The sequence below is a fragment of the Bombus huntii genome, chromosome 14 (genome assembly GCF_024542735.1).
Source record: "Bombus huntii isolate Logan2020A chromosome 14, iyBomHunt1.1, whole genome shotgun sequence".
NCBI lineage: Eukaryota > Metazoa > Arthropoda > Insecta > Hymenoptera > Apidae > Bombus > Bombus huntii.
Window position 1 is genome coordinate 10,441,725 of NC_066251.1, and position 27,860 is coordinate 10,469,584.

Here is a 27,860-nt window from a genome sequence, read left to right on the forward strand (position 1 = left end):
CCTGCATCAGCTGCGACTGTGAATTTTCAATTCGACTTTAACTAATCAGCCCGAGCCATTGGCCGATTAATTAATCAGGTTATTTAAATGCGTTCACTTGGACACATCAAAACCGGCTATACTTGTTGCATATCATTGTTCGTCGACAGGCATTGTTCCACGATTCGAAAATATTGATTCAACATGCATGACAGCGCGACTGCATCTCATTATGCTTCAGATACCAAAAACCAATGATATATCTAGAGAAATAATTCAACTAACAACTGCTGATGTATACCGTAATAACGCATTTTATGATGGCTTATTTGCGCCCGAAAATGCCTGATTAATTACCTTAATTAGCTCGTGCAATGTGTCCGCCATGTCATCGTGTCTTTGTTTCCATCGTTCCCTCTACGCGAGAAATCGTTAATCCTATTGAATTTTAATAGCAGTGACGTTACCACATAGAAAATGTACACGTCACTGCATGACACTTTCTTGAAAATTTGAAGAAGTATGAATTTTTGGTCTTCCATAACTTGAACAGTATTACTATTGGAATGGAATATGAATGGGATGAAAAAGTTTCGTGTTATTCGACGAGATCGAAAATTTGAAGTGTGAAAGTTTAAAAAAATGTTAAGTTGGGAGATGTGTGACCCTCCCAGAAATGTATGTGTGTTTGTGTGTTCTTTTCTATTTTTTATAGGTAATGCAAGCCGAGAAAATATCGATAGCACAGAGTAACACTGACAAATATGAGTTCATACAACTTTACCAATATTTTTAGACTTTTTATAAGATATTCGACAGAAGAACATGATATATTCAAAAACACATGAAGAAAATATATGAATGTAACCCCAAAGAATATATTAATGTTTTTCACTGATTGCTTATTTAAAAAACGAAATGTTAAATACCATCTCTTATCTTGAAATTAATTAAGTCTTTCTATTTTCCGTTAAAGGAGGAAAGGAATTTAAAAAAAGAGAAAAAAAGCACTGAACGGGCTGTTCCACTTTTATAAATAAAACTATGGTAACCAACTGACCACTAGGCCAAGTACAAAGAAAGTCATGCAAAAAAAAGCCTTCTAAAGATCCGAATGAACCGTGGGTTAACCTATGTGCGAAGTTCCATAGGTTAAAATAAGTATCCCTTGTCGACACCGTTCAACAACCGCTTTGGCCTTCTTCTACAGAAACGAGGGTAATCGTACCTATAAATAAAGGTTTATCTTAATTAACGACCCTTTTTTACGCGTATTTATCTTCCAGAAGAGGGTCGAAAGGAACATTTGTGCGATCAATTACTATCTATCGTCATGGCGAATTCGTTTATTATTAAAGTGCAACAATAAAAAGTCCCGATTTAAATCGTCCTTGTAGATCGGAGTTTCGACGACACGCGTGAATTATGATTTAAACAGATTCACATAATCATAGAGATTTAAACAAAATCGCGAGATGTAAACCATCAAAATAAAAACGTTTAGCGAGCGACCATTTGCAAAAAGTAATCGACATTCGCCGGTGAAATTCTAGCGAAGAAAGAATTTGAGTTACCGTGGCGCGGCCAAAGCAAGGAAAAGAGAAGAATAAGGTCACGATACGGGGCACACGATTTTAGCAGTGCACCAGTTCATTCAAAGCTGTGTTCCAGGCATACAAAGTTACAAACTACCTTAAGGTAGCGCGAGCACGTAAAGCTCCCGGTTGTTAAAATTGAATCCATAAATCTGATGACAACATTATTGCGCCCGGAGAATAATTCAAAATTCTAATTTCTTTGAGTTGTAACTCCATCATTTCTGACAGCACAATGCTTACCGCAAAAATAATTTCATTGCTACCCTATTTATGAGATCTCGATCGATGAACTTTCACTAGAATATGTGGAAGATTAGTCGTTGTTAGGTTGAGCGAAATATTGCTGTCGCAGTCCGTCAAATATATTTTGAATAAATAAATAAATAAATTATTTACAGACGAATTTGTGAGTCGTTGGTACAAATACAAGTTGCGGAATAAATACTCGATAAATACTCGGAGAAACTCTGTAGATCACTTCGGTACTCGTTTATACTCGTTGATGCTATTCGATACTGTTCGATCGCGTCCGTTTATTTATACTGATTAAGGGAGAACTGGAAAATTCGAATTCTTCTACGTTTGACGGTTGTATGTAACGGCGACATTGTTTGCCCGGAGTTTATATGTTCTTACATTACTTGTAACTTTTTTTTTATTTTTTTTATTCTTTTTATTTTTTTTTTATTAACGTGGAGAAAATCCGCACGGACACCAGGTCGCTTCTGGGGAAAAGCGACATGGTAGTGCCGGACTCCAACCGACTAAAACCTCCACGATGACCGTCCCGACTGCGATCGAGAGGGCCTCGGGAACTGGTGTGAACGATACACCCCCCCCCCCAACGCTCAATACAACCCCTAATGGGGTGATGTACGACCACGTCACATCGCACCTTGTCGCAGAAGCCGGTGTGCCAGGCAGTCCGGTTCCCCTACCGAACTGCTTTGCGGCCCCGGGGCGCTAAGCTGCCAGCGCCAAAGTTTGCACTCCACCAGGGGGCGCGGCGGACCTAGCGCACCTCACCGAAGCGCGTCCATGGCCTCTGCCGCGCCCTCGCCGGTCAATCCTCTCAGGGTGAGAGGTACCGCACCCTCACCCTCTCCGCGGCCTCTTTTTGAAGCATAACTTGCCCACAGAAGGAGGTCACGGCCCTCCTCCTTCTCTCGCTTACCAACAATGCCTCGAGGATCGTCGGCGGCAAGGGGTCCCATCCGATTTCCACGATGAAGTCGTGGCGCGGCCGCGCCGGGTAGTATTCCAGTGTGTGCTGCGCTGAATCCACTTCCCGATTCGGTGCAGATACTCACCGAAGCAGCCGTGTCCAGTGAGCACCTGCGTCACCCTGTAGGTCAGGGGAGGCCCGCCGCCGTCCAATCAAACGTCCCAGTTTGGAAGGACGGCCCCAAGGATCCTCATCCCCGGCGCACCCGCTCTCGTGTCGAGGCTGGCGCGCCATCTGTCGAGCAAAGCCCACCGAGCCCGAACCCTGACGTCTGCGCCCGCCGGGCCCACCCTGCCCGACATACCCCGAATGTGGAGATAAATCTCGCGACACCTCAAGGCCTGCAATTCGAACGGGGGAAACCCGGCGAGCACCGCCGCTGCTGCCGCCGAAATGATGCGGAAGCCCCTCACTACCCTGATGGTCACCGTCATGTGCAGGCTCCTGATCGCTAGGAGATTGTGACGGTTGGTCATCAGATCCTCTGCCCAGATCGGAGCTCCGTAGAGGAGCCTCGATCGCACCACGCCGGCGTACAGCCGACGCACTCCGACGTCGGGTCCGCCCAGCCGAGGCAGCAAACGTCCTAAGGCGTTCGCCGTCGCCTCAACAGACGGTGCCAGGCGCTCGAAGTGAGCGCCGAAGGTCCAGTGGCTGTCGAGGGTCAGGCCTAGATACTTCATGCTGGTTCCGACCCTGATCTCAACCCCCTCCAACCTCCAACCTCAGGCGATAACCCGCTGGAGGCGTCCCGTGATCGGCCTTGCGGCAAAACCACATTGCCTCGGACTTCTCAGGGGACGCCCTCAGTCCCAATCCCTCGATCTCGGCGACCACGCAGGCCACCGCCAGCTCCGCACATTACTTGTAACCTAACGGTCTTGATACTCCGAGGCAAAACAACAACAGGATTTGAATTGTCCTCTGATTCGTGTGCCGCTACAAATATATTCACTGTTATACGAGCGTTTTGCATTATTTAGTTGCTAAATCATTTTGCGACGTGTTTAACTTCTTAATAAGATATCTTTAATATAATATTAGTTACTATACTTGTAATTAAAATAAAATCATAGTCATTCTCTGAGTAGAGAAAATAGTTCTGACTTCACAAAGATACAAACTAGTGAATACAAACGAGCACGCAAATGCCTTATCTCAAAAATATCGCAGAACTCTATCACAAACGTTACATTCATTATTAAAGCTTCTAGATAACAGACTAATACTTTGAGGGCTCAACGTAGATAAAGAATAGTCAAAATGAATCAAACAAAAGGTGGAACATAATCGTTAAATGGCGCAACAAAGAAACAGTAGAAAATTGTGCACAAGATCTGATATTTCTTTCCAAGGCAGACAATCCCATATTTAAACCGCCTTTAGCCGGTTCGCTGACTTTCGTACCAAATACGTACGACAGAATATTAAAATTTCAAGTCCCAAGGACTGCGGCTGCGCGCGTTGGAAATCGACTACTGAGTATTTAAAACTGTTTCAGTACGAAGAAGAGCCATCTTACCACGAGACAAACGATAAATAATGAAGGAAGATACGTCTAGTTTCTCGGCGACCGTCAATTATATTCTCCGGTTAATACGTACTGTTCGTCATCGTTATATAAATGTCACTGCTGTTCCACGAATAAAGGCTGATAGAAAGGCAAAGGTTGCGACGACGGTTGATTTAGTTTTGTTTGAGTTAATTGCGTTCTTTGAAAAAGATTGAAGCAACTTTTTAAAGACATATGGAATTTTGATGGAAGTTTGATGGAACTTGAAGATCGAATGAGAAACATGAGTTACATTGAATTGTTTAACCACAAAAAATAGTGATTTCAAAGGAATGTAAATACAAACACCGCTTCTGTTACGACGCTATAGTTCATACCTGACGCTAAATCCTCGAATACAATTATTCTGATAGTTCTTACCGTCTCCTTTCCTATTATTTTGGTGCTCCTCAGCCCTAGTACTTATGTTTGATATTGTACATTCTTCGCAAACTCTCTATATCTCCATCTATTTTTTCTACCTGTTTATCATCAACGCAATATCATGAAATTTAGGAATCTATGAGTCAACCAAGACTCAAACATGACGCACATAAATACGATCAATGCAGACAGCATCTTGGCTACACCAATGCACTTTCGTCTCGCTTTATGCAGACTTGAGCCTACGTGTGGTCGAGGCACAGAGACGAATAAACATGTACGTTGCCCCGACGTAAACAGCATATTTTCTGACTCACTAGTGCAAACGTAACACGATGCGAATATTTAGAATTATTCAGGAGCGGCCCTTCTTGGCTCGGACCCCGCCCCCTCTCCTCTACTCCTTTTTCCGATCCTTTTTCCCGTCGTTCCATCTGCGATGCATCAAATTACCACCTGCTGGGTTCAAACGGAACGTCGAAAAGAGATGCCACGAGAGACGGTTGCTTGTGATCAAGAAATCGCACGCATGTGGCGTATCGACGACGGTATCGCGATAAAATTTGCAAAATCCGGGCAATTCGAGCTATAGGTACTAAGTAGAGATCAAAAGATGTGGACCACGATACATGAAATCAGCATCAGACATTATCGAAATAAGCTTGTATTTGAATAATTATTCAGATAAAAATGTCAAGTCTGGCCTGAAGAAGAGAATTAGAACCCTCACGAAATGTTGGAATAGAGCGGAACGATAAAATATTATCATAAACTTAAATCAACTATATAAGAACATAGTCTGTTACTTGGTGAAGTTACAAGTTTCTGATGAATCAAAGTACTCTTGGCTTTGCAAATTAATTTAGAACGTATTCAGAGCTAATTAGCTACGGAAACGTTCCTGTAATCGCAGTCGAAGAGAAAGTTTCTCGCTTAATAGAATTCAAATTAGCAAGCAGAAACACTACACCCGATGCCTCGGTAAGGTTTTCATTTATTTTAGTATTTTAGATAATGCCGACAAGTAAAAGTCTTGTATATAGGAAGCAATAGAGAATTGCAAAGAGTTTAAGATTCTAGAAGCTCTGAAGTTTTCAAGTATTTAATTTTTTCTTTATAAATAAGTGTATGTACAAAAATAGAAGGAGGATTTCTACATTTTTTGTGAGTGATGAAATATTGAAAAATGTGGTTTCTAACAGATATTGAATTTGTGGCGGTACTCGACAACAAATACCGCCACCCGGCACTTCTGTCGGACGACGGCAGTACAGTAGTTAGCGCCTTAGGTTCTGAACGTTCGGGACCCGGATTCAAATCTCGGCGACCGAAGTCCGATTTTTCTTCTACGCATCAAAAACGGAAGAAAATCAGCAGTACCCCCATCAGCGACATCTACAACCAGCGCTATAATTATCACGGACAATACACATACACCTCAAATTAGGCTGCCATCGTCCAATACTAGTTAGTTCGAGTGGTGGTATTTGCTGTTAAGTGCCGCCACAAATTATATAGATAGATTATGTACTGTCACATACATCAACATTCGCAAGCATTCGGATCTTTTTATCAAAACTATAAATATCACGAAGTTATCCGTAAAAATCTCACCATTGCAAAAATAAATGTATCATTAAAACAGGAGTTGTTAACTCGAGCAACTGATACTTTACTGCATCAATAAAATCGGAAGCCGTCTTCCTTCGATAGTATCCCACAGAGTGTCGAACAAGATGGAAACATCCCGAAATCACCCTAATATCCGATTTCGACACAAAACCAATTGCAGTAAATTTAACTATTCCACATGCGACATCCTTGAGAGACGCGAGAAATCCTAGGTAGCTGCGCGTACAGATGTTTTCGTGCAGCTACCGAACACTCATCAGGACCAAAAGAAAGAAACGAAGCCATAGATAGAACGGATAGACGTCCTTATTTATTTGCGGATAAAATTGCTACGGCTGATAGGTGAAAGGTGACGCGGGAAGAATTCCGAATAAGACACGGTAAGAACAGGAAGTAAGCCCGCCGCGTCCGGAAACCGAACACCGGAGCATTGGTTTCCAGAGTTTGTGACCTTGCTGAAGTTTTTCATTTCAAAATAGAGATATATGTACATAAAAAGACATAATGTAGCTAGAAGCATTTGAATGCCCTAAATTGAGTAAGCGTTAGTGTGTCTTAAAAATTCAAATATACATATATATATAAGTTACAGTTATGTGGTAATGTAGGCAAATAATAAAAGATGTACATCTTTTACATACATCTTTAACTTACTTACTTACTTACATAACTGTAACTTAGGAAACATTATCATATAATATTGTAAATAGTATTGACAAAATACCAATCTGCAGTAAACTTACTTCTTTTTTAGTGTCAGTTTATCCGCATTTTTAATTTTCTAATTATTTACAACCGTAACATAGAGAAACCGAAAAATTCGTATACGTACGTTGATACGTATTCCGTGATAGAGAAAACTATGCAAATTTTTTCCAAATATTCTGCATATTACTTTAAACAAAAAATGTTACTTATATAACGGCTCTGTCTCATTTCGTTATCGAAATAAGCATCTTTTGGTATAACGAACGTAGAAGCTGTGCACATTCAGCTGTACATTTCGCAACAAAGATATACACTAGACATAGAGAGATATCATTTTGCTCAAAGCATTTGAATATTTGTTGCGTATTCTGTAAAAGTACGTGGCATGTTTAGTTTTATGGAAGAATGTTCTTAATCTAAATGAAAATATGCTGCTGAAAAACAAACAGCAGGAATATTGTCTGTACCGTGGAACATTCGAAAACATTTATATCATCAGTTTGATAAAAAAAAAGTAATATGTGCAAGTAAAAAATATTGTTAACATATTTTCGTTTATTTTGAAAGTTGTTTTCCTTCAAATGCAATGAAATTTGGAAATTTGTTTGTTGTAAAGTTTGATAAGGTATGAAATATAGACATTGAAGTCATAAACCGAGATGCCTATTTAATTGGAATACGCAAAACGTGTTGTAATTGATATATTTCAAGAATATTATATTATATAACTTGTGTGTTATGTTGCATGTATTATTATTATTCTATACTATTTCTATATACATATATATATATATTCGAGATAGGTAAATACAGAATCTCAAACATTAAAATTACTTTGCTAAATGCGTGTGTTGTGATATATGACGTATTAAGAACGAATCTCAAAGATAGTAGATACCTAGAAAGATCATTTGACTGTTAGTTGTAAATATATATTAATTGATCTTGTATACGACTTCATACAATAAATAAATTATTCATTGAACATATATGCATATAACGGTATATCGTGCAATAATATAACATATGTTTATACTTTCATTAAACATTACAATAGATTATGATTCTAATTATCAGGCTGCAGATTTTTATATATTTATGAGATATTTAAAAACGTGAATAATTTTAAGAGAAACACCTATTCCCTGTTTCAGACAGACCGCGTTTTGGAAATCATCGACATAGTCAATGACATAACCACGCGTGATCCTTTGACGTCTATCTAAGGAATACGTGCTCCATTTCGTATCGGGTGAGAATATACGTCGGATCAAAGGGTTTCCACGACTTCCTGGTTCGTCTTTTCTCGCAATTTACTGCGCTCTCTACGGAGAGTCCCGGGTATCTTTTCAAAGGTTTTCTCGTCTCGTTGTACCCCGCTCGTCCTTTCGAACCGTGCGGGCTTTTGATACATTCTTCGCTCTCGATAAGGTGAATCATCGGAGAAATATTGTTTCAAGATACGATTATTCGGGGAGCAGCCAGCGAACGACTGCTGTTTTAGCACGTCCTTCGTGCGGTTCGAGATCACTCGGAAAATATCCTTTCTGCTCATTGTTCCACAAGCGAAATCGTCGCGAGTTGCTTGCTCCAATAGCTCCTATCAGCTCTCCTGTCTGCACGCACGCACGAATTCCTCTTCACGTGGAACCTTCGAGTTTCCCTGCTTTTTCGTTTTGTTTCGTTTCATTTCGTTTTCTTTCCTTTCGGAACGTTTCTTTCGTGCATTTTTGCGGAGGAAAGAAGGTTTGGTCTCTAGTGGAAAATGAGCGTGAGTGATATTTTGCAGAGAGTGATAAGAGGATTTTAGAGATGCCAGCTGTGTTATAAGACGAAAACCGCAAGTGAAAATATGATAAGATTATTATCTTCGTGCTGTGTATGGTCAGGTTAAACCACGACAAAAATATTGTGATTGGCATACGAGACCTGTGGAAGATCCAGAGTTTAAAGTTGAGTAAATTAACTACAGAGAAAGAGAATTGACTATATGAAAAACTGATCGGCTGCTTACTCTCAGAGCATATCTTATTCATACTTATATCAATGCAATTAAAGTAATGGAACCTACGCAAAAATTTTTCCATCTACTGAACATTACAGCGCATGCTTTATTTTGGATATTTTATATATTTTTGTCTATCGTGCGTATTCTATGTATTTCTACACTTTCCAATTTTGTATATTTTCTATAATAAAAATCCACAGTCTATAAACTAGTGGCGTTTGAGATCAGAATTGGAGTTGTTTAGTTAGCGTTCGGGATAATACTTGTTTCGTTGAAGATTAGAGTTAGGCTGATTTCTGGCTCGAGCAGAAAAGTTCAAAAAGGATGAGTAGATAGATAGATTTGAAAGTAAGAAGGGTATTGGATTTACTGCCGTTAATGGGGCGGATCTAATATTGAAGGAAAAGCGGAAGGTAGGAGTGGTAGGCGAGGTTTCGGAAATTCCATAAAAAGAGACGGAAATAGGAAAACCGTTAGAAATCAATTAAGGCTATAGCACTATAGATTTGGTAAAGACCGGAATACTGGTGGCGTTAATACTTTTATAAGGGGTATATTATATGTATGAATTTATTGACGGTGTCTCTTAATCTTCCGATATGTAACTTCAGACTCGTACTATATTTCAAGTCAAAACACCCATTGATCGTTGATTTTTTAATTTTAATGTTATGTAGTAACTAAATTGGAATAATTTAATATGACATGATTGCAAATTAAATTATTATATGAAGTTATTCGCTCTATGAACTTAATTTAAATGACTCATTCCGTAATTTAGAAAATTGGAGGAAGCAAATTAAATAGAAATATAAAATTATCTCGTCACATTCTTAATTGTTTAAAATTATTAAATATTCATTGTATTATTCATATTATGGAAAGTTGTATAGGCAGCTTTCTCTTTTTTTTAAATAAAAATAAATATATCTATCATCTATCTATCAGTTTCTTTGTTGTATTCAATACCTCTATCGTTTTACTTCTATTTTATATATTTTTGTCTTCTTATTATTATTATATCTGTCGGAGATGAAAGAACACCGGAGCCTTTGGAATTTTGGATAACCCCGCAACATTGTAACCTAGAGTCTACTATAGCTGTAATTGAACAATTGTAGTTATTCAACCCGATTGTAATTATTCGAGAATTGTGATAATGAGCTTGGGCTCGAGGCGACAGTCAGTCGCCGAACGTAGCCGCGGTCACGGGATGAACGCTTTGCCTAACAAAGGTATGAAGTAATTCTATAGCTCTCCTTAAAAGAAATATTTGTGGCGACACGCGACAGTAAACATTCCAACGGTTTCTGTCCCGTGGCTCGCCACGTGCAGACCCTATTCTTCGAGTAAGATGATTGCCAGATGTCGATGCGTCTCCGCAGTACATGTTCGGCTAGCCCGAGGGCCCGTTATAAATCTTAAGGTTTAGTTAACTAAAGTCCTTCAAACAGACAAACAGTCTTTGTCCCAACTACGGGAAGATAGGGGAGACATATTTTTCAACGAGCGGCGTCTCCCACTAGCAACTTTCCCTCGAGGGCGGCTAGCATCCTTTTCTAACCACCGATATGGAGATTAACCAATTAGCAGCAACACTTTCTGAACGAAGGCTTTTCTCGACGAATCCGATGATCTCGTATCCTTAGACACACCCCGTTATAGTTTTCCTGTGTGGCATCATCGGGACGGAAAAGGCATTCTCGCTCGCGATCTCATCGATCCAAGAGTAACGCCTTCGCGATCAGTGATTATTCTCAGACTTAGACTTTGTGAGTACGTTCTGTTGTCATCCCGTTGACCGCGGATTCGTTATTGAACCTAGGATCATTGTCATTAGTATCTCGAGCACCTAACTACCGCGGTTACCTGTCCGGTTCTATAATAGTCGTATTTGCACTAGTCAATGTCTTCTCTATTGCATAACGACAACGTGTAACCCAAACGAAGATTCGTTTCACGCCCCTAACCCTAATTCTAATGTAAACCCGACATATCTAACAACTTTAATCCAATTCTACTGTCTTGTATTTTGATTAAAGAAATTGATCAATTCTAACAGGTGTGCAGACTCTAACGTAGAAGTTCTTTTCTAGAAGTTCAATTAAAGACTGTCCAATTAATTTTAAAGCTACATATCCAATTATGACAAAATGTTTCAGACAACTTAAATGAATAAAAGTTTTTTTAACAAATCTTCATATTCTGATTAAAAGTTCTTTTACGAAGATTAAATTAAACCGCTCTTTCACAATTTTTCTTAATCATAGCAACATCAATTTTTCAATTTATCGTCGAGAGTGACGTTACATATAACTTGCATAGGCAAACTTGTGGGAGCATCTAACATGAAACCATAAGCAGCACTGGCGCTGTTTTAAACATACTCACTTTTACCGGATAATGTCTTTCCAAGAAAGAAAATGTAACATGTACTTTTCCAATTACTTTATGCAAAGCAACAACGCGTTATCTTCGAAAATGCCGCGCCTCTTGCTTCTTCCGTTCGCTCGAACAAAGAACCACTATAACGCGAGCAGTATTAAGTGTTTTATCAGAGTATAGAGTGCATGTGCTTTCAACATTTTCTACCTTTAAAATTCTTTTTAAAGTTTTAAAAAATCGCGATAATAACTCCTTTGATGATAACTTTTAGTTAATTTTCTGCAACGCAGTTTATTTTAGAAGTTAAATAATAAAATATTTACAACTGTGTCGTTTGCCATTGAAAGGAAGACAAATGAACGTGGCCTGTAATACGTTTCTCAGTCAACGATTCGAAAAGGATAAGCGCGGATATTGCAACTTCAAGAGCCCCTCACCAGTCCTCCGCAAACGTAGTCGAACATTACGGATGCACATGCAGGACGCATCTCTTGTGAGATAAGCGTTGTGAGGCGGAATTGTCACGAGCAAACACACGCCCGAATAAATAAAGGAACGATTTCAGTGTGCCGCGACTGGTAAACGTTTAAACAATTCGTTGGCTATAGACCGTGAGAAAAGGACCGGGTAGAAAGCAATCTAGATAAACGCTTTCGATGCTCGTTATGGAGGAAATCTCGAGTCCCCTATTCGTGCTGTGCGCGTGGTTTCGAGCGGAAGTCTTGCTGCAGAATTCTTTCAGCGTGTTTGGAGAATAATAGTTTGGACTGGATGTTTACTATATAGACGAAGCACGCATTACTTTTAAAAACTTGAAAAAAGTAAATTTTTCGGAAAATTGGAATATCACCGAAAATAAAATTTCGTCTTTGTAGACTTAGATGCGGTGGTAATCTCCGTGAACTACCCCCATCCATTATATTCTAATCGATAACTTTCAGCACCAGCGTTGCGTTGGAAATCCGATAACAAGCTTTCAAGGAAAGCACCGCGAGAATCGACAGTCGAATTCCTTTCTTCGACCGACTGTCTCGATAATCCAAGTCCTGTGAAATCAACCAACAGCTAAGGAAACGTCGAAGTCGGTCTCATCGGCTAATTTCAAGCGTCATGACGTCGCAGCATCAGTTACGGGGACAGGCCTTTTCCTCGATAATGAACCGTTTTTAAGATATCGAGGTCGTCACGTCATGAGATCCGACAGGCAGAACAAAGCTCCTGGAAGACTTTAAAACGGTACGACGATGGACAGATTCTGCCATGAATAAATGCCGGTGAAAGAAAGATGTGCCAGATTGCTAGCCGCTAACATTGCCCCTATTTCGTAAGCTTCGATCAACCTCGTGAATCTACAGCCTGTCATATATATCTCGCGTGAAATAATTGCTCAACTGTGAAATATGTACATATATCAAGGTCATGTGGAAGAACAGAATAACTTTGATGCTTTCTTTTACTTGAGGCACATTGTATCGATGATGTGTCCAAGAATTTTTGATTATTCAGAATAATATTTATAATTACAAAATAGCTTTCTCCGTTAGAAGATTCTTGCGAAAGAAATTGTAGAAGATTTCAACAATATTTTTAGAATTAAGACGCAGAATATGAAACTTAAACCATTACGGTAGAATTTCTTCTTTTTTTTTCTCTTCTTACCGAACTATTCTTTTTATACGTAGACACTTTATATGTAGGTTGAATGGTTAAACCAACAATTTAATTTAATAATTCAGTGATATTCGATAGAAAGTCTATAAAATTCAATAATTCAATAGTTTAATTTAACAAAAATTGAAATCGATAATTGCGGTGCTTTCGGATAAAACAGGATGTAACCGTTTATTTGCTCACTCAACATTTTTTAAGTAGATTCTAGTGTATTTCTAGTATTTCAAAGACTCGACAACCACTTTTGTAGTTAAGATTTCTCAATTATATAACCACAGAATTTTGTATCCCCAAACCTAACTCGGACAACGAAAAACTGAACAAGTGCTCTCCCGCAGCTTTGTTCCGCAGTGAAAGTCCATTACTAAATTTAGTTATGGAAACCAAAGACTGTTTCATCTATCCCTCGGCCTATTGTGCGTTGGCCAAGATCCGTTCTCGTGCTGTTGGCTAGCAGTCAACTCGTGAGAGCCGGCCAAATCAAATTCCGTGCCTATAAACCTCTTGGTTCAATGCGTCGTAACACTAGAACGTTTGCATGTGTGTTTTTGACAAACGTCTTTATTCAATGACAAAAGAGATAGTTAATATTAATTAGTAAAGGTAAAATAAATTGGAAAACAACAAAGAAAAATCATAATACATAAATTATTTGATGTACAAAGTATTTCGGTAGGTTGTATGAAAAATTTTCTCGTACAAACTTTCAAAGTTTCAAATGCTCATCTATTCGTCACCTTATATTTTTATTGATTCGGAAAAAAGAAATGCTAAGATTTGATATACCTCACCTTAGTAGTTACGGGTTAAGTGCACTACGATTCTCGCTCGTTCTCTGGTGCCGATATTAAATCACGCGCCATAAAGATCCACGTGGCATACGACCGTGCTAGGAAATAAAAAGATCCCATATCGCAGACACCACGACGGCGGCGAACTCATCGTAAGAATCATAACGCTCTCTATCCGTGCCTGAAAATCACCCACCAGTCAATCTTCCATCGAAACCGATAAAACGCAGGCCTTCGGTTTACATTCGACCAGCCAATGACAGAGCACGGTCCAGCGGCGGCCGTCACTGGCACCTGAAGCATCGTCCACGTCCACAGTTCCTTTTCGCCAAGCTATTTGCTACCCTCGTATCGTACGAAGAAGTGGCAACGTCGTTCACGCGCCTCGATTTCCTTCTACAAGTCGCCTCGTGCGGCTGACGTTTCTCTCGAAACGAAAATAGAAAAGAGGGACACCAACGCTGATCGCGGATGCTCAGGCTCTGGCTGCGAGGAGAAACGATGGAACAGTGGGTGAACGAGCCGAGGATGGCGAATGGATGGAAGGAGAGGGAGGGCTGATTTAGCCCGGTACGCATCTGCAGGAGCCGACTGGAGGGTAAGAGACGCGGGAAGAGAAGCCCGAGGGAGCGAGGAAAACGTACTAGTGACCCGAATACGTCTCGCTCCGGGGCACAATCTGTGAACATCTTCCCCTAGTAATGCTCTATGCGAATTCCTGTACCGCGGCCAACCCTTCTCCTGCCACCCTTCGATCTGTCTTCCTCGCCCCATCTTTTTCTCTCCTCTCAACGAAACTCAGCCCCTTTTCCAAACCCCTTCCGAGTTGCGCCTATCTCTTCGTTCGGTTGGATGTGTTCGTGGTTGTTTTTGTTCCAGGCTGTTAACGGGGAAGCACTTGTGGGATTGGCGTTATTGGGTTGCGACGCGTGAAACTAAAAGCTTATTTTCGAAATATATACTTTGTCTCCGGCATTTTTTTCTGGTCAGATTGCGCGCTGACTTGTTCTTTGTTCTCGATGCTTTTCACAAGGATTTTTAGATAAAAATGTCTTTGAAGGCGCACGATACGTTTGCATGTATTCAAATGCTACGGAGCAGAAGAGGTTAATTGTTCGCCAAAAGATAAATCGGAAAGATGAAAGGAAATGATTTAATAGGCAATAGAAATTTGTTTTTGGTGATATATGAGTATTACTGTATAGATTTGTGATTTTATATTTTTCGACCGTTTCAATGGTATTGTGTGTGTTTATTAATTTGATGGCTACATTTTATTTTATTTGATATAAAATCGTAAAATTGTGAAAAAAATTGTATAGAATTTAGATGACTTTACTTAAATGGATCACACTGTATAGTTTCTTAAAGGGTTGAAACCGAAACAAATGCTCCGCGAAAAATGGGACAGACAACAAATTTAATATTGACATTTGCGCGTAACAGAGATACAGTTTTCGTTCCCGGAGAAATTGAAGGGGACAGAGGTGCGTAGGGGGGAAAATATGGAAAGTGTTGCGGTATGAGTTACGGTCGGGGCTTTTCATTCGATGGGGACGAAACCTGGGCTTCGTCGTGCAACAGCGTGAAAAATGCGAAACTTCCTCGTTTCACGGCGTACCGCCGGTGATGCATCGAGCTCTGCCATCGCCGGGACAAATACCTCGACAATTTCAAGTGGGATTTCGAAATTCAGCAAAGCAAATACTCACCGCATCGTAACGAAGACGCATAGGTGGAATAATAAATTTTGAAATATAAGAATTTTATGGCGAAAGTTTTTCCCCTACTTTTTTGTTATTAACTGTTTTCGAATGAAATTAGACAACGAATTTTATATGTGTAACGAAATTACACGTTATACATTATGAAATTATAATTATTTTATTATATTACAAATTATACATACTGACTGATCTAATTAAATTACTAAAATGATTTTTATTTATTTTTCATGCCGAAGATCTATCTACTTGAAATGTAATATTTAATAGTTCATCGTCTAGAACGAGTACTATGGAGATTTTAGTGGAATCAAATCATTGACGTTTCAAGTTCTGTTATATGGAAAATTCAGCAACTTTCGCGCGGCACGAACTTTTATTTACGCAGTAAATTTGTTACACTATTTTTTCTGCGAATCAGTTTGTTCAGCACATTCAGTAAACGTGGATCGGAGAAATTTATTGACGCTGTACTTGTTACACGACCAGCGCAAAGCTCGAAAGAGTAGAATTTATCGACTTGTTCAATTGAACGAATAAAAATACTTTTGGTAGGTGTTTCACAGTTGTTTTTCCCTCTCCCCAATGTTAAAAGGGAAGGACGAGGTAAATATTACTAACTTCTTCCCATAATATTACAGGATTATTCTTAAGATGTTATCAAAAATGTACATAAACTGAGTTGTAAAGAAAAAAGGAAAGAATTGTTACGAAACAGTAACGAAAAATTTGTCAAAACTTTCTTAATTTTGTATTATAGATTGGTCGAGAAACTTTGTCGCCAGATTTTACTGAGGATATTTAAGACTTTATTTACAAAATCCTACAAATCACATTAAAATTAAATAGTTGATTAGATAATTAGTCACACAGTTAGTTACTAAAATTACACAGTTCAAATCTATGTAATTTTATTCTCCAAAGCATAAACCATAAACAGACAGTGAAATATTATTGTAATAATTATTATCTATTATTAAAAACGTGATTGATAGATTGTTCCACAATCAAGCGTATTAATATATTCTAGATATTCAATATTCTGAATCGACGTAAAAGACTGGCAAAATGTTTAAATACTTCAATCGTTCATTTAAAAGTTTGCTTGATTTACACAAACTACTTACTATTTACGAACAATTTAAATATTGTAAAAGTCTTATTTTTGTTAAAAGTAAATTGAGAGAATATCTTGCAACTGGCATGTTCAAGATTTCCTGCGATACATTTTTGTACCGTGCGTTTTTACAGAAAATAACGAATTTGCGCTAAGAAACCATTTACTTCGCTGAGTTGGTAAGTCGTAAGCCGTCTTCAAAAGAAAACGTTTAATTACCACTGAGCAGCGGCTGAAAGTTTTGTTAAAGCGTTTTCAGAGTTTTAACGAATAAATGGGAAATTTTTCATCAAGCTCTGTGCACTTCGCCGGCATTTGTAATTTAAATTTAAAAAAAGGGGGGCAAAGAAGAAAAAAAAATGGGAAACAAACCCTTTGAAACTTTGTTGGAACTGCTACAAACGGACACAATTTTTCTTAAATATCATAAAAGCTTATCCAATAAAAAATTCGAAACCAAATTTACTCTTTCTAATGTATTTAACGTTGAAAATTTTTGTGACAAACAAATCGTTTTGATCGGTCGCGGCCATTTCAAATAACTACACACGAATACTTTCTGTTTATTTTGATTGATATATTTTGTCTATTAACGTTCTCTTAACAAACTAAATATTAACTAAATCAATAATAAGAGTATCTAGTATCATTCTTTGAAATAATTCAGCTATGTCGTTCATAAAAGTATTTAAAGTATTATGCGACATTAAACATGCAAATTATCTGTTAGATCATTTAGTACAATTGACTAAGATTGAACACTCTCTTCAAATGATCGATTTAATCTGTTTAAAATAAAGTTATATTCATCGTTATTTCTAAAATAAAAATAAACTAATTCGAACGATTCATTAATTCAAACTATTATTTCTTTTATTTCAAATAGAATTTTCTTAAACTTTTTACGGGAATATCGAACAAAATATAAATAAAATTGTTTCACAAGTTATTAATGGATGAAATTGTTATTCATTACCAATGAATTCAACTTTATCACATTGAAAGCAGTGTTCATGAATGATAAAACATAAATTGGTACAGCAATAAAATACATATAACTACATAACTAATTCGCTGCTAGTTTTACAATTAAACAGGGCAAGGTTTCCTTCGTAGAATTATCTCCCATGCTTCTAATTTAAAGTTTTCACTTATGCGTTTATCTTTCAACACTTGGCTGACTTTAATTAACGAGATTAAAATTCGCGCTTGTTTATCGTTAAAACTTCAAATGATAGCAACTGAGTATACATAACTGAACGGAAGTTTCAAATACAAATAACGAAGAGTGCGGAAATTTATCTTTGTCTGAAAGAAAGATTAATAAATGAACATCCAGATTTCTTTTTAACTGTTAATGAAATCCTTAATAATAGTAATTAAAGTAAGTAAAGTAAGTCTTGGTAGGCTGACCTAAATATTTTTTTCTTCTTAATATATATCATACGGATTGTGTGTTAATCTACAAATTCATATAATTTTTCTCAAATGTAATATACAACACCTTGAAAGTATCAATTAATGTGCCTCATAACTATAAAAACAGTGATGCAAAAAGTCTATCTAAACATTTGTAAGCGCTATCTGTATCTTGTACGTAACACTATCGCTCCTTATCGTCGTGTCCTGTCGTCCCTAGCAACCGTGAAGTTACAATCTGTAACTAAACGAACAACCTCTCTAAAACGAGAAGCCAGCGACTAGTTGAATTATCGTGCTTGAAGAGGCGCATTGAAAACGTTTTACCTTGAAAACGCCCATGCATTTCGGTTGTTGTGTTGTTTAGTTGACAATCCGCTGGTAATCCAGCGAACGGACGGTGGTTTCGCAGTCGTCAGAACGGCGAAAGTTTTGTACTAAACTAATGTCCTCATCACTAGTCTACCGAATACGTGTCCCATGAAGTTTACCAAGAGTCGTACCATGTTAACTTTGTGGTCCATAGCATGTTTTCCCTTCGCAACAATAGAAAATTGTAATCGTTAAGTAGTAAAGAAATATTTCGCTCAATGTTCCCATCTCTTTCACGGCTATGGAAATCTATACTACGTACGGTATAGTAAATAAAAATGTCAATCATCATGCAATTTAATTACGACGCAATTAAAATCGACGAATTTATTTTCGATGATGTGTGCAATTATCTCTTCGTGCAACCAAGCGTTAACTTGAAATGGAACAACGAACAATATCGAAAAAAAACTTGGGGAAAAAATACATGAATAAAATATCTTTCACGCATCGATATCCAAATCGTCATTGCTATCGCAAAACCACGCGTCATCTTTTTCCTCTTTTGCAATCAAATCTGGCAGAGATCGTTAAGGACTCTCGAACACGAGGCGAACGGAAATGCGACGCGATGGAATCAATAACCGACAGAAAAACTGTGAACGATCGCGGAAAAAAATTCGCAAATTAATCGGGTATCGAAACTCGATGCCTGTGCGAAATTCTGAATCGAATTGGAACGCAGCTCTTCAACATTGCAGGTTTCCATTTTCGCGACCGTTTTCTCGTTTCTTTCGATATTTCGCGTCCGGCATTCGCGCTTGTTGCTGGTGAAAACCAATTCTCTTCAGATCCTCGAATAAACAAACACGTGATGTGCCAAATATGTCAAAATTAGTCACCTGTCGAGAATGCAAGGAAGCTGCAGATCGTTGTGAAAGAAGACGCAAATCGAATAAGGGAACGTGATATCTGCACTGTAATTCTGAATCGATTTCGTGTGAAAGGCTGCACTGAATTAGAACTCGATCGTTAATATCTCATTATAGTAGTTGATAGAATTAAAAGTAATCAACCACAAAAAAAGAAAGGATAATTGGTGAGCTCGTACTAAACTTTACTAAGTGCCGAAAGTACTTATTAGTTACACTTCATGTTGCGACCTCTCAACTATGTTGCGATCACTTAAATTGTAACTGTTCGGCTGGGGTCGCGAACCTTGGACGATATTAACGCTCAAGATAGGGGAAAATTAAAAAATTCTAGTATGATTGTGATTTGTATGTTTGTTTGAAGAGTTCCAATAGGATTGTAATTTATCTTGTAATTATAAGATTTGTAGAGGTTTATGTATAGAGGATGGTTGGTCGGTGAGGTTTAATGGCAAGATAGTTCGTTCTTGAAATCGTCGAATATATTTAAAATAATAAATTAGTATACAGGCTATATTCGCTGAGACGCTCGTACAGTGTATAACTTGGGGGTCTCGGAGAGGGTCGGAGGAACCCGACGTTATGACCGTCAGCCCGGGATCTTCGTGGGGTGAGATGCGGCGGCGGCACGGTGGCGGCGGGGGATGAGATCCGACGACGAAATGTCGCCGTGCTATTCCTATTCGACCGTTGCGAGCACGCTCGGCAAGCGGTCGTACCACATGATTACCGGGTCCGCGGAAAGCACAACGGCACAACTTCGCCGCCAACGGTAGCGGCGTTGGCGAAACCGACCCACGATCAGGAAGAGGAGGACGTCGCATACCTGCGAAGGAGGGTGCGCTTTCTGGAGAGAGAGGTCAGTCGTCTCCAAGAGACGGTGGAACGGCTGACCAAGGAATGCATGGAAAGGGCAGCCAAAGATGACAACAACGACGGTGAAGGACAAGAGACGGGGATCACCTCTACGAGGAGAACGAAAGAAAATGCTCCCGAGGCCCCAACGGGAACGATTATGAGTCCCCCTCCCCCCACCTCCCCCACACCACTGGTCAGCGTCGCGCCGTTACCGCCGTCCCGGCGGGTCGGGGAGTAATAATAAACAAACTAAGAAAACGGATAGATTCGGTGATCCAGGACCTCCAGGTCCACTAGAGGATCTCAGGATCCTGTTCCTCCGCAAGTTGGAGGAATGTTGGCGAGAAATAATGCCAGGGGGAGCGATCCCCCCGGCTACGGACGCTGTCGTCGCCGCAAGAACCGTACAAGCACGATTGCGGTCGGCGAGAGACACCTCGCGATCGACCGTGGAGTCGTCGGCCGACGAGACAGGATTTACTACCGTCATAGGAGGAGGAAGAGGGAGAGCGAGGCGAAAGAACAGAAAGCCCACGGCGCAACCTCTTCCAACGATCCATGCGCCGACCGAGGACGCAAGAACCAAGGGATGGGTATCGTCGTCTTTTCCGTCGTCGACGTTGCCAACGGGGGCCTTGGAGCCCAGGACGGCGACCGACAGTGACGGAACAAGGGCAGGGACTTTCGCGGAGGTGGCCGCTCAGCCTCCGGTGCACCCCCGCACGGGAAGGGAATCCATGCAACGAGCGGGCAGCGGCGATGGATCCGGAGCTATCGGGGCGGGAAAGAGACGTAACGCTAGTGGGCGAGACCTGCGCGGCGAGAAAGTGCCGGGTCTTCCCCGATCTGCCACGGTGTGCCGCGGTATCGCTCACCGTGAGGGACGACTCGGGCTACACGTACAGGGATGCGATGTCGGTGGTGAAGAGGGAAGTCAAGCTCTCCGAACTCGACATCACGGAGTTAAGACCGAGGAGGGCGATCACGAGGGCGCTGCTGTTCGAAATCTCAGGACAGAACGCAGGGAGCAAACCATCGTGACCGGCCCAGCGGATGATCGCCACGCTGAAGGACTTGCCCTCCAAGGCAACGGTGCAGCGAAGGAGGGCTGAGAGAAGAGTGGACCGAACTGGAGGACTCGATCACCCAGGACGAGGTCACCGCAGGGAGGACTTTCTTATGTAAGTCTATGGGGGCTAGCAAACCCACGTTCCCGCAGCCAGGGAGGACAAGCATCCAGCTTACGTGAGTCCTGTATGCACACCGCAGGGAAGGTCGCCGGGAGTGTAAGCGAGGGGCTCGGTCATCTGAATCTGCCGAGCACGGTTAGCAGGTCGCCGGCCGGCAGTGACGTGGCGGTACATCCTCACGATAGTCCCACCAATGATTTAGGATGGTACCACGGAGGTCGAGAGTAAGCCCGGAGGGAGTAGCGACCCCTCTGCTCGGTCAATTATGGGTTTGGACTCGTGGTGGCAGTGGTTGATGGCCAAGATGCTGGCAAGAGGGCCGATTTAAGCGGTAATGGCTCGCCCCGAATGGCCTTCGACGGGTGAGCAGCGAAATAGGGCGACCTGGCCGTGGTGGCCGTCTACGTGTCGCCCAACATCCTACCCTATCCGACACTGGTCCTCGGGGACTTCAACGCCCACTCAACGGCGTGGGGCTCCCGAGGGACCAACGGAAGACGGCGTGACGTGCAGGACTGGGAGGCCGCACTTGACCTCCGGCTTATGAACCGTGAGTCGTGCAGCACGTGCGTGGCGGGGCGAGTCCATAGTGAACCTCACTTGGGTAAACCCTGCCGCATCCCGCCGTGATTCCGGTTGGGAGGTCTCCCCGGAGGAGACCCTCTCAGACCACCGCGACCATCCGTTGGTTGCGCGCGGGCCCATCGGCCCACAGGGAAAGAGAAGATGATTCCCGCGGTGGGCGGTGACCCGCCGTGACGAGGACTTCATGGCCGCGGCCGCTATAGCCGTCGCTTGGTTCGAAGAATCCCCGACCGACGAGGACGCGGAAGCGGGAGCAACCCGGCTGAGGCGGGACATGTACGCGATCTGCGATTAGTGTATGCCGCGGTCTGGAGCCCCGCGCCGCGCCGGCGCGGTGTACTGGTGGTCCGAGGAGATCGCTCGTCTCCGTGAGGCGTGCATCCACGCCCGGCGACGGTACACCAGATCCCGCCGTAGGCGGCGGGAGGACGATGCCACAGTGGCTCGTCTGTACGAGGCCTACCGCGAAGCGCGGAGTCATCAAGGAGGCGAAGAGGCGGGCCTGGGACGAGCTTCTTGCCAGCCTCGACTCTGGATCCCTGGGGGCGCCCTTACAAGATGGTATTGAACAAACTCTGTCCATGGGCGCCTCCCATAACGGAGAGCATGAACCCACGGTTCCTGGCGGAGGTCGTCGGCACGCTGTTCCCGGGGCGAACGAGGGAGATGGCAGCTTTACCGAAGAGGAGGAGGAGGAGCCTCAACCACAGGAAGAAGAATCACGTGTCACTGCGGGAAGTTGGAGTCCGGAATCGAGGGTCACCGAAGGAGAACTGGCTGGGACTGTCGAGAGGATCGGGGCGCGGAAAACTCCGGGTCCCATTCGAGTACCGGCCCGCCTGTGCAAGGATGTCGCCGGGGTCTTGGCCCCGATACTAATGCGTCTGTTCGACGGATGCCTGTCTCGAGATGAATTCCCCGCTTCGTGAAAGAAGGGACGGATGGTCCTGCTGCCGAAGCCGGGGCGCTCTCCGGGCTCGCTTTCCGCCTTCCGGCCGGTGCCTTTTGGACGAGGCGGGCAAGCTGCTGGAGAGAGTGGTGGCTGCCCGCCTGGAGTCACATTTGTCCCGGAGTGTTCCCAGACTGCACGACGGCTAGTTCTGTTTCCGGAGAGGGCGGTCTACGACCGACGTTGTCGCCCGTGTCCACTTCCTTGTCGACGGGACCGAGCAGCGTGGTTACGTGGCGTTGGCCGTGTCGCTGGTCGTGGTCAACGCCTTCAACAGCATCCCCTGGGACAGGATATGCCGGGCCCTCGAATTTCATCGGTTAGCCGCGTACCTGCGGGGTGTGGTCCGAGCGTTCCTCCGGGACCGGAGTATCGTCTACACCGTTCGGGGCGGAGGGGTGACTGGGAGGGCTGTACACCTCGGGCTCCCGCAGGGTTCGGTGTTGGGTCCGTTGCTGTGGAACATCTCGTACGACGCGGTACTTCGGACGCCGATGCCTCCGAACTCGGCACTGGCGTGCTATGCCGACGACACGTTGGTGTTGGTCTGGGGCACGGCATGGGGTAGAACCGTCCGCCTGGCGGAGCTGGCGGTGGCCTGCGTGGTTGCCGGGATCAAGGGATTGGGACTGAAGGTGTCCCCTGAGAAGTCCGAGGCAATGTGGTTTTGCCGCAAGGCCGATCACGGGACGCCTCCAGCGCGTTATCGCCTGAGGTTGGAGGGGGCTGAGATCGGGGTCGGAACCAGCATGAAGTATCTGGGCCTGACCCTCGACAGCCATTGGACCTTCGGCGCTCACTTCGAGCACCTTGCACCGTCTGTTGAGGCGACGGTGAACGCTTTAGGACGTTTGCTGCCTCGGCTCGGCGGGCCCGACGTCGGAGTGCGCTGGCTGTACTCCGGCGTAGTGCGATCGAGGCTCCTCTACGGAGCTCCGGCCTGGGTGGAGGACCTGATGACCAACCGTCGCAGTCTCCTAGCGGTCAGGAGGATGCACAGGACGGTGGCCATCAGGGTAGTGAGTGGTTTCCTCACCATCTCGGCGGCAGCAGCGGCGGTGCTCGCCGGGTTTCCCCCGTTCGAATTGCAGGTCCTGAGGTGTCGCGAGATTTATCTCCACACTCGGGATTTGTCGGGCGGGGTGTACCCGGTGGGCGCCCACGTCAGGGTTCGGGCTAGGCGGACTTTGCTCGACAGATGGCGCGGCAGCCTCAACACGACAGCGGGTGCGCCGGGGATAAGGGTCCCCGAGGCGGTCCTTCCAAACTGGGACGTTTGGTTGAAATGCAGCGGGCCTCCCCTGACCAAGCTCATTATCACAACTGTCGAACAATTACAATCGAATTGAATAACTACAATTGTTTAATTACAGCTATAGTAAACTCTAGATTACAATGTTGCGGGATTATCCAAAATTCCAAAGGCTCCGGTGTTCTTTTATCTCCGACATATATATGTAGCGTCACTCGACAACGAAACTTTCTAACGGTTTCGTCGATACAAAGTATATCATCGAAGCGTAAGGCCGATATGCCTAATGAGCTGTCACGTAAAGTTGATACTTGGATTGTAGTAAGAAGGCTGAGTCGTAACTCAACTACTAATTTTCCTTTATAAAACTTTCTTATAAATTTTAACACTTACAAGAATAACACTGAACCGGAGAAAAGGGATTGTACGAAACCGCGAATAGAACAAGAACAAGAACTGCTCGAGCTGGGTGAAGTCTCGATTTATATACGTTTTGGTTTTAGGATGTTGAGGAGCTAGATGTAGGTTGAGATGTGGAAAAGTGTCCGAAGGTCGGGGATCGATATCCGATCTCTGATGTGGACTAAGGTGCGTCACAGCCTTGATGTATGCTATGATGATAAGGTGGTGATGCGTCCAAAGGAGTCCGAAGGTCGGCGGTCGATGTCTTATCACTGATGTAGGTTGAGATGTGATTGATGTCACAGAGCGATCGATATCCCTACAGTCCTTCCGTCGAATATTTCGAAGAAGGTGTATGTGGTAACGGTCGCGGACACCTAACGAACGCGTGCATAATGGGGATATTGAGGCGCGACAGAAAGAAACGAATCAGATCAAGAAAACAGTCGAGTTGTAACCGAGATGTGTGAATAGTCAGTTGGAATCGAGAATTGTAAGGAAAGTGTCGAAAGCGAGAATTAATATACTGTTGAACACCGCCAAGTATTTCTTTAGCATCCTACACTAAACACCACCTCATATACAAGGTGGTTGGTAACTGGTGATACAAGCGGAAAGGGGGTGATTCTACGCGAAAAAAGAAGTCGAAAATATAGAATAAAAATTTTTCGTTTGAGACTTTGTTTTCGAGAAAATCGACTTTGAATTCTCGCTCGGTACGCGTGCGGTACGTTATAAGGGATCTCACTGTAGATTGTTGTCTCGATGGAAAATTTAAAAAAAAACAAAAAGAATTTTTTATTCTATATTTTCGACTTCCCTTTTCGCGTAGAATCACCCCCTTTCCGCTTGTACCATCAGTTACCAACCACCCTGTATATATTATACTTACACGATATTTTCAATATATATGTCGGATTTGGATTGGAAGTGTGGGCGTCTGAAGAACTTCCTCTCGAATTTGCCATGGTAGTCACAGTAAAGGTTTATTGATACAATCAGTTACGATATACAGATTACAAATATTCGCGGCGATCGGATGGTCTAGATGTTGATGACAATTCAGGTCAGATCGAATTTAGGTTCGATAACGGATGAATCTTTGAATTTTCCAAAAGAAAGACAGATTAATCGACTTCCATCACTACCATGTACATAATCTCATTTTCAGCGGTTTTATTACAGGCATTAATTATTTTTGTTTTAAACATAGCGAGGCTATTTTGTGTAATATTACGTCAAAACCTTGGCTTAAAATTTAACGATCAATCGCGATATCATATTTTAAATAACTATCAGCGAGGACATGAAGAATTTATCTCTAATGTAAAACCATTAACACCGGCAACGGACAAGATTTGAGATGTACGTTTAGTACAAATATTTCTTATCCTCGCATTACGACTATATCAATCGTTCCTTTGACTGAAAATCTGAAGACTTTTTTTTTATCAACGTGGAGGAAATCCGCACGGACACCAGGTCGCTTCTGGAGAAAAGCGGCGTGGTAGTGCCGGACTCCAACTGACTAAAATCTCCACGATGACCGTCCCGGCTGCGATCGAGAAGGGTCCGGGAACCGGTGTGAACGATACACCCCCCCCCCTGCCACGCTCAATAAGTCCCCTAATGGAGCGATGTGCAGCCACGACGAAGCCAGAGAAGTAACGACACTAGAGGACTGAAAATGCGCCTCCTCCAGACTAACCTGGGAAGATCAAGGCGAGCGCAAGACCTGCTCTACCAAACCATTTGGGAGAACACGGTCGCCCTAGCGGTGGTGGCAAAACCATACAGAGTTCTGGATGCTCCGGAATGGGCCAGAGATACGAACGAAATGGTTGCTGTCACCTGGACATCAACGCCGGGGTCGTTCGCCCACGGAGCCCTGCTGAAACGCGGCAACGGATACGTCGCGGTCGAGTCGGCAGGGATGGTGGTGATGGGTATGTACGTGTCACCCAATAGCGGATGGGCAGCGTTCAAAGAATTCCTGGACCGGGTTGGCGACTGCGTCAGGCGTCGACTTCCACGGCAAGTGCTCGTCTTGGGAGACTTCAACGCACACTCCACGGAATGGGGGAACGCCAGGACCAACGCGCGCGGCCACGCGCTGACGAACTGGGCCGCGGGACTTGGACTCCTGTTGGTGAACGGAGGCTCGACCAGTACATGCGTGGCGTGGAGAGGCAGCTCCATCGTCGACATCACATGGGCCTCTCCCGACGCATTCAGGCGGGTTTCAGGCTGGAGAGTAGCCGAAGGGGTCGAGACACTTTCGGACCACCTCTACATATTCATGGAGGTGGACACATCTGGACCTGGAACGGCGACTGCAGGCGATGGTCGCGGCCCGCCGAGGAAAGGACGCGGGTGCCCACCGCCAAGATAGAAGGTTAAGGAGATGAACGGAGATCTACTCCGGGCGACTGCTATAGCAACAGCTTGGAGCTGGGAGGCCTCGACGACGACGACCGAAACAGACGTGGAAGAGGAGGCCGAGAACCTCCGCCGGGCCATGACAGCAATCTGCGACGTATCCATGCCATGTGCCACACCGGGCACGGTGCGAAACAATTAGTGTGAGCGTATAAGGGCTCGGCTTGGGGGGCCGACCGCGCCATTCCTGGAGTATAAAACTCAAACTGGCTTCGCTCTATAGATGTTCGATATTTATTATCCACTTCCTGACGGCCACTGCCCGGGGACCGGCGCGCAGGTGGTCGGCGCGCGACTTGGAAAAACCCTGCCCTCTCCTTTCGGGTCATTGGACAAGTTGAACCTGCCCTTTCGGGCGGCAGCTCGCTTAGCCGGCGCGGCGCGATGCGCGCATCTCGCCGCGCCGTTACCAGCGGGGGCCACGAGGAGGCGAAGCTGCCAGCGTGTTGCTCAGTCCCAGCAGGTTGGCTTTCCAGCCGATTATTCCCTGCACCGTCACAGTATTCATTTGCATGAGTACCGCCTGCACCGACGGTCGCAGGGAGTCCGTCCTAGGTCTTCCTTGCCTTTTTCCTTTTCTTGTTCTTTTCTTTTGTGCTGTTTCTTGCTTTTTTTGTTCGTTTGTATTGCGTTTCTCTGTTTAGAGTCCGGTGTCTTCGTTGGTCTCTGTTTCTCTCAGCGTCGCGGGTTCTTCTTCTTCTTCCTCTTCTTCTTCTCCCCCTCTGCGCTGTTGGGGCGGTCTCCGTGC

At 43.4% G+C, this 27,860-nt stretch overlaps 2 protein-coding genes and 1 long non-coding RNA gene across 3 annotated transcripts; 1 reads left to right on the top strand and 2 right to left on the bottom strand.

The window, feature by feature from the left end:
- Positions 1 to 2,954: 2,954 nt before the first annotated feature.
- LOC126873432 (uncharacterized) lies at positions 2,955 to 3,485 on the bottom strand. The gene has a single exon (XM_050634274.1). The coding sequence runs from the start codon at positions 3,483 to 3,485 to the stop codon at positions 2,955 to 2,957; it is 531 nt and encodes a 176-aa protein (XP_050490231.1).
- A 5,374-nt stretch (positions 3,486 to 8,859) lies between these two features.
- LOC126872850 (uncharacterized) lies at positions 8,860 to 14,440 on the bottom strand. Its single transcript, XR_007692226.1, has 2 exons — positions 13,934 to 14,440; positions 8,860 to 9,007 (listed from the first exon to the last, which is right to left on the bottom strand). It is a non-coding gene; the product is annotated as an uncharacterized LOC126872850 (long non-coding RNA).
- Positions 14,441 to 26,360: 11,920 nt separating this feature from the next.
- On the top strand, positions 26,361 to 27,065 carry LOC126873433 (uncharacterized). Its single transcript, XM_050634275.1, has one exon. The coding sequence runs from the start codon at positions 26,361 to 26,363 to the stop codon at positions 27,063 to 27,065; it is 705 nt and encodes a 234-aa protein (XP_050490232.1).
- Positions 27,066 to 27,860: the final 795 nt, after the last annotated feature.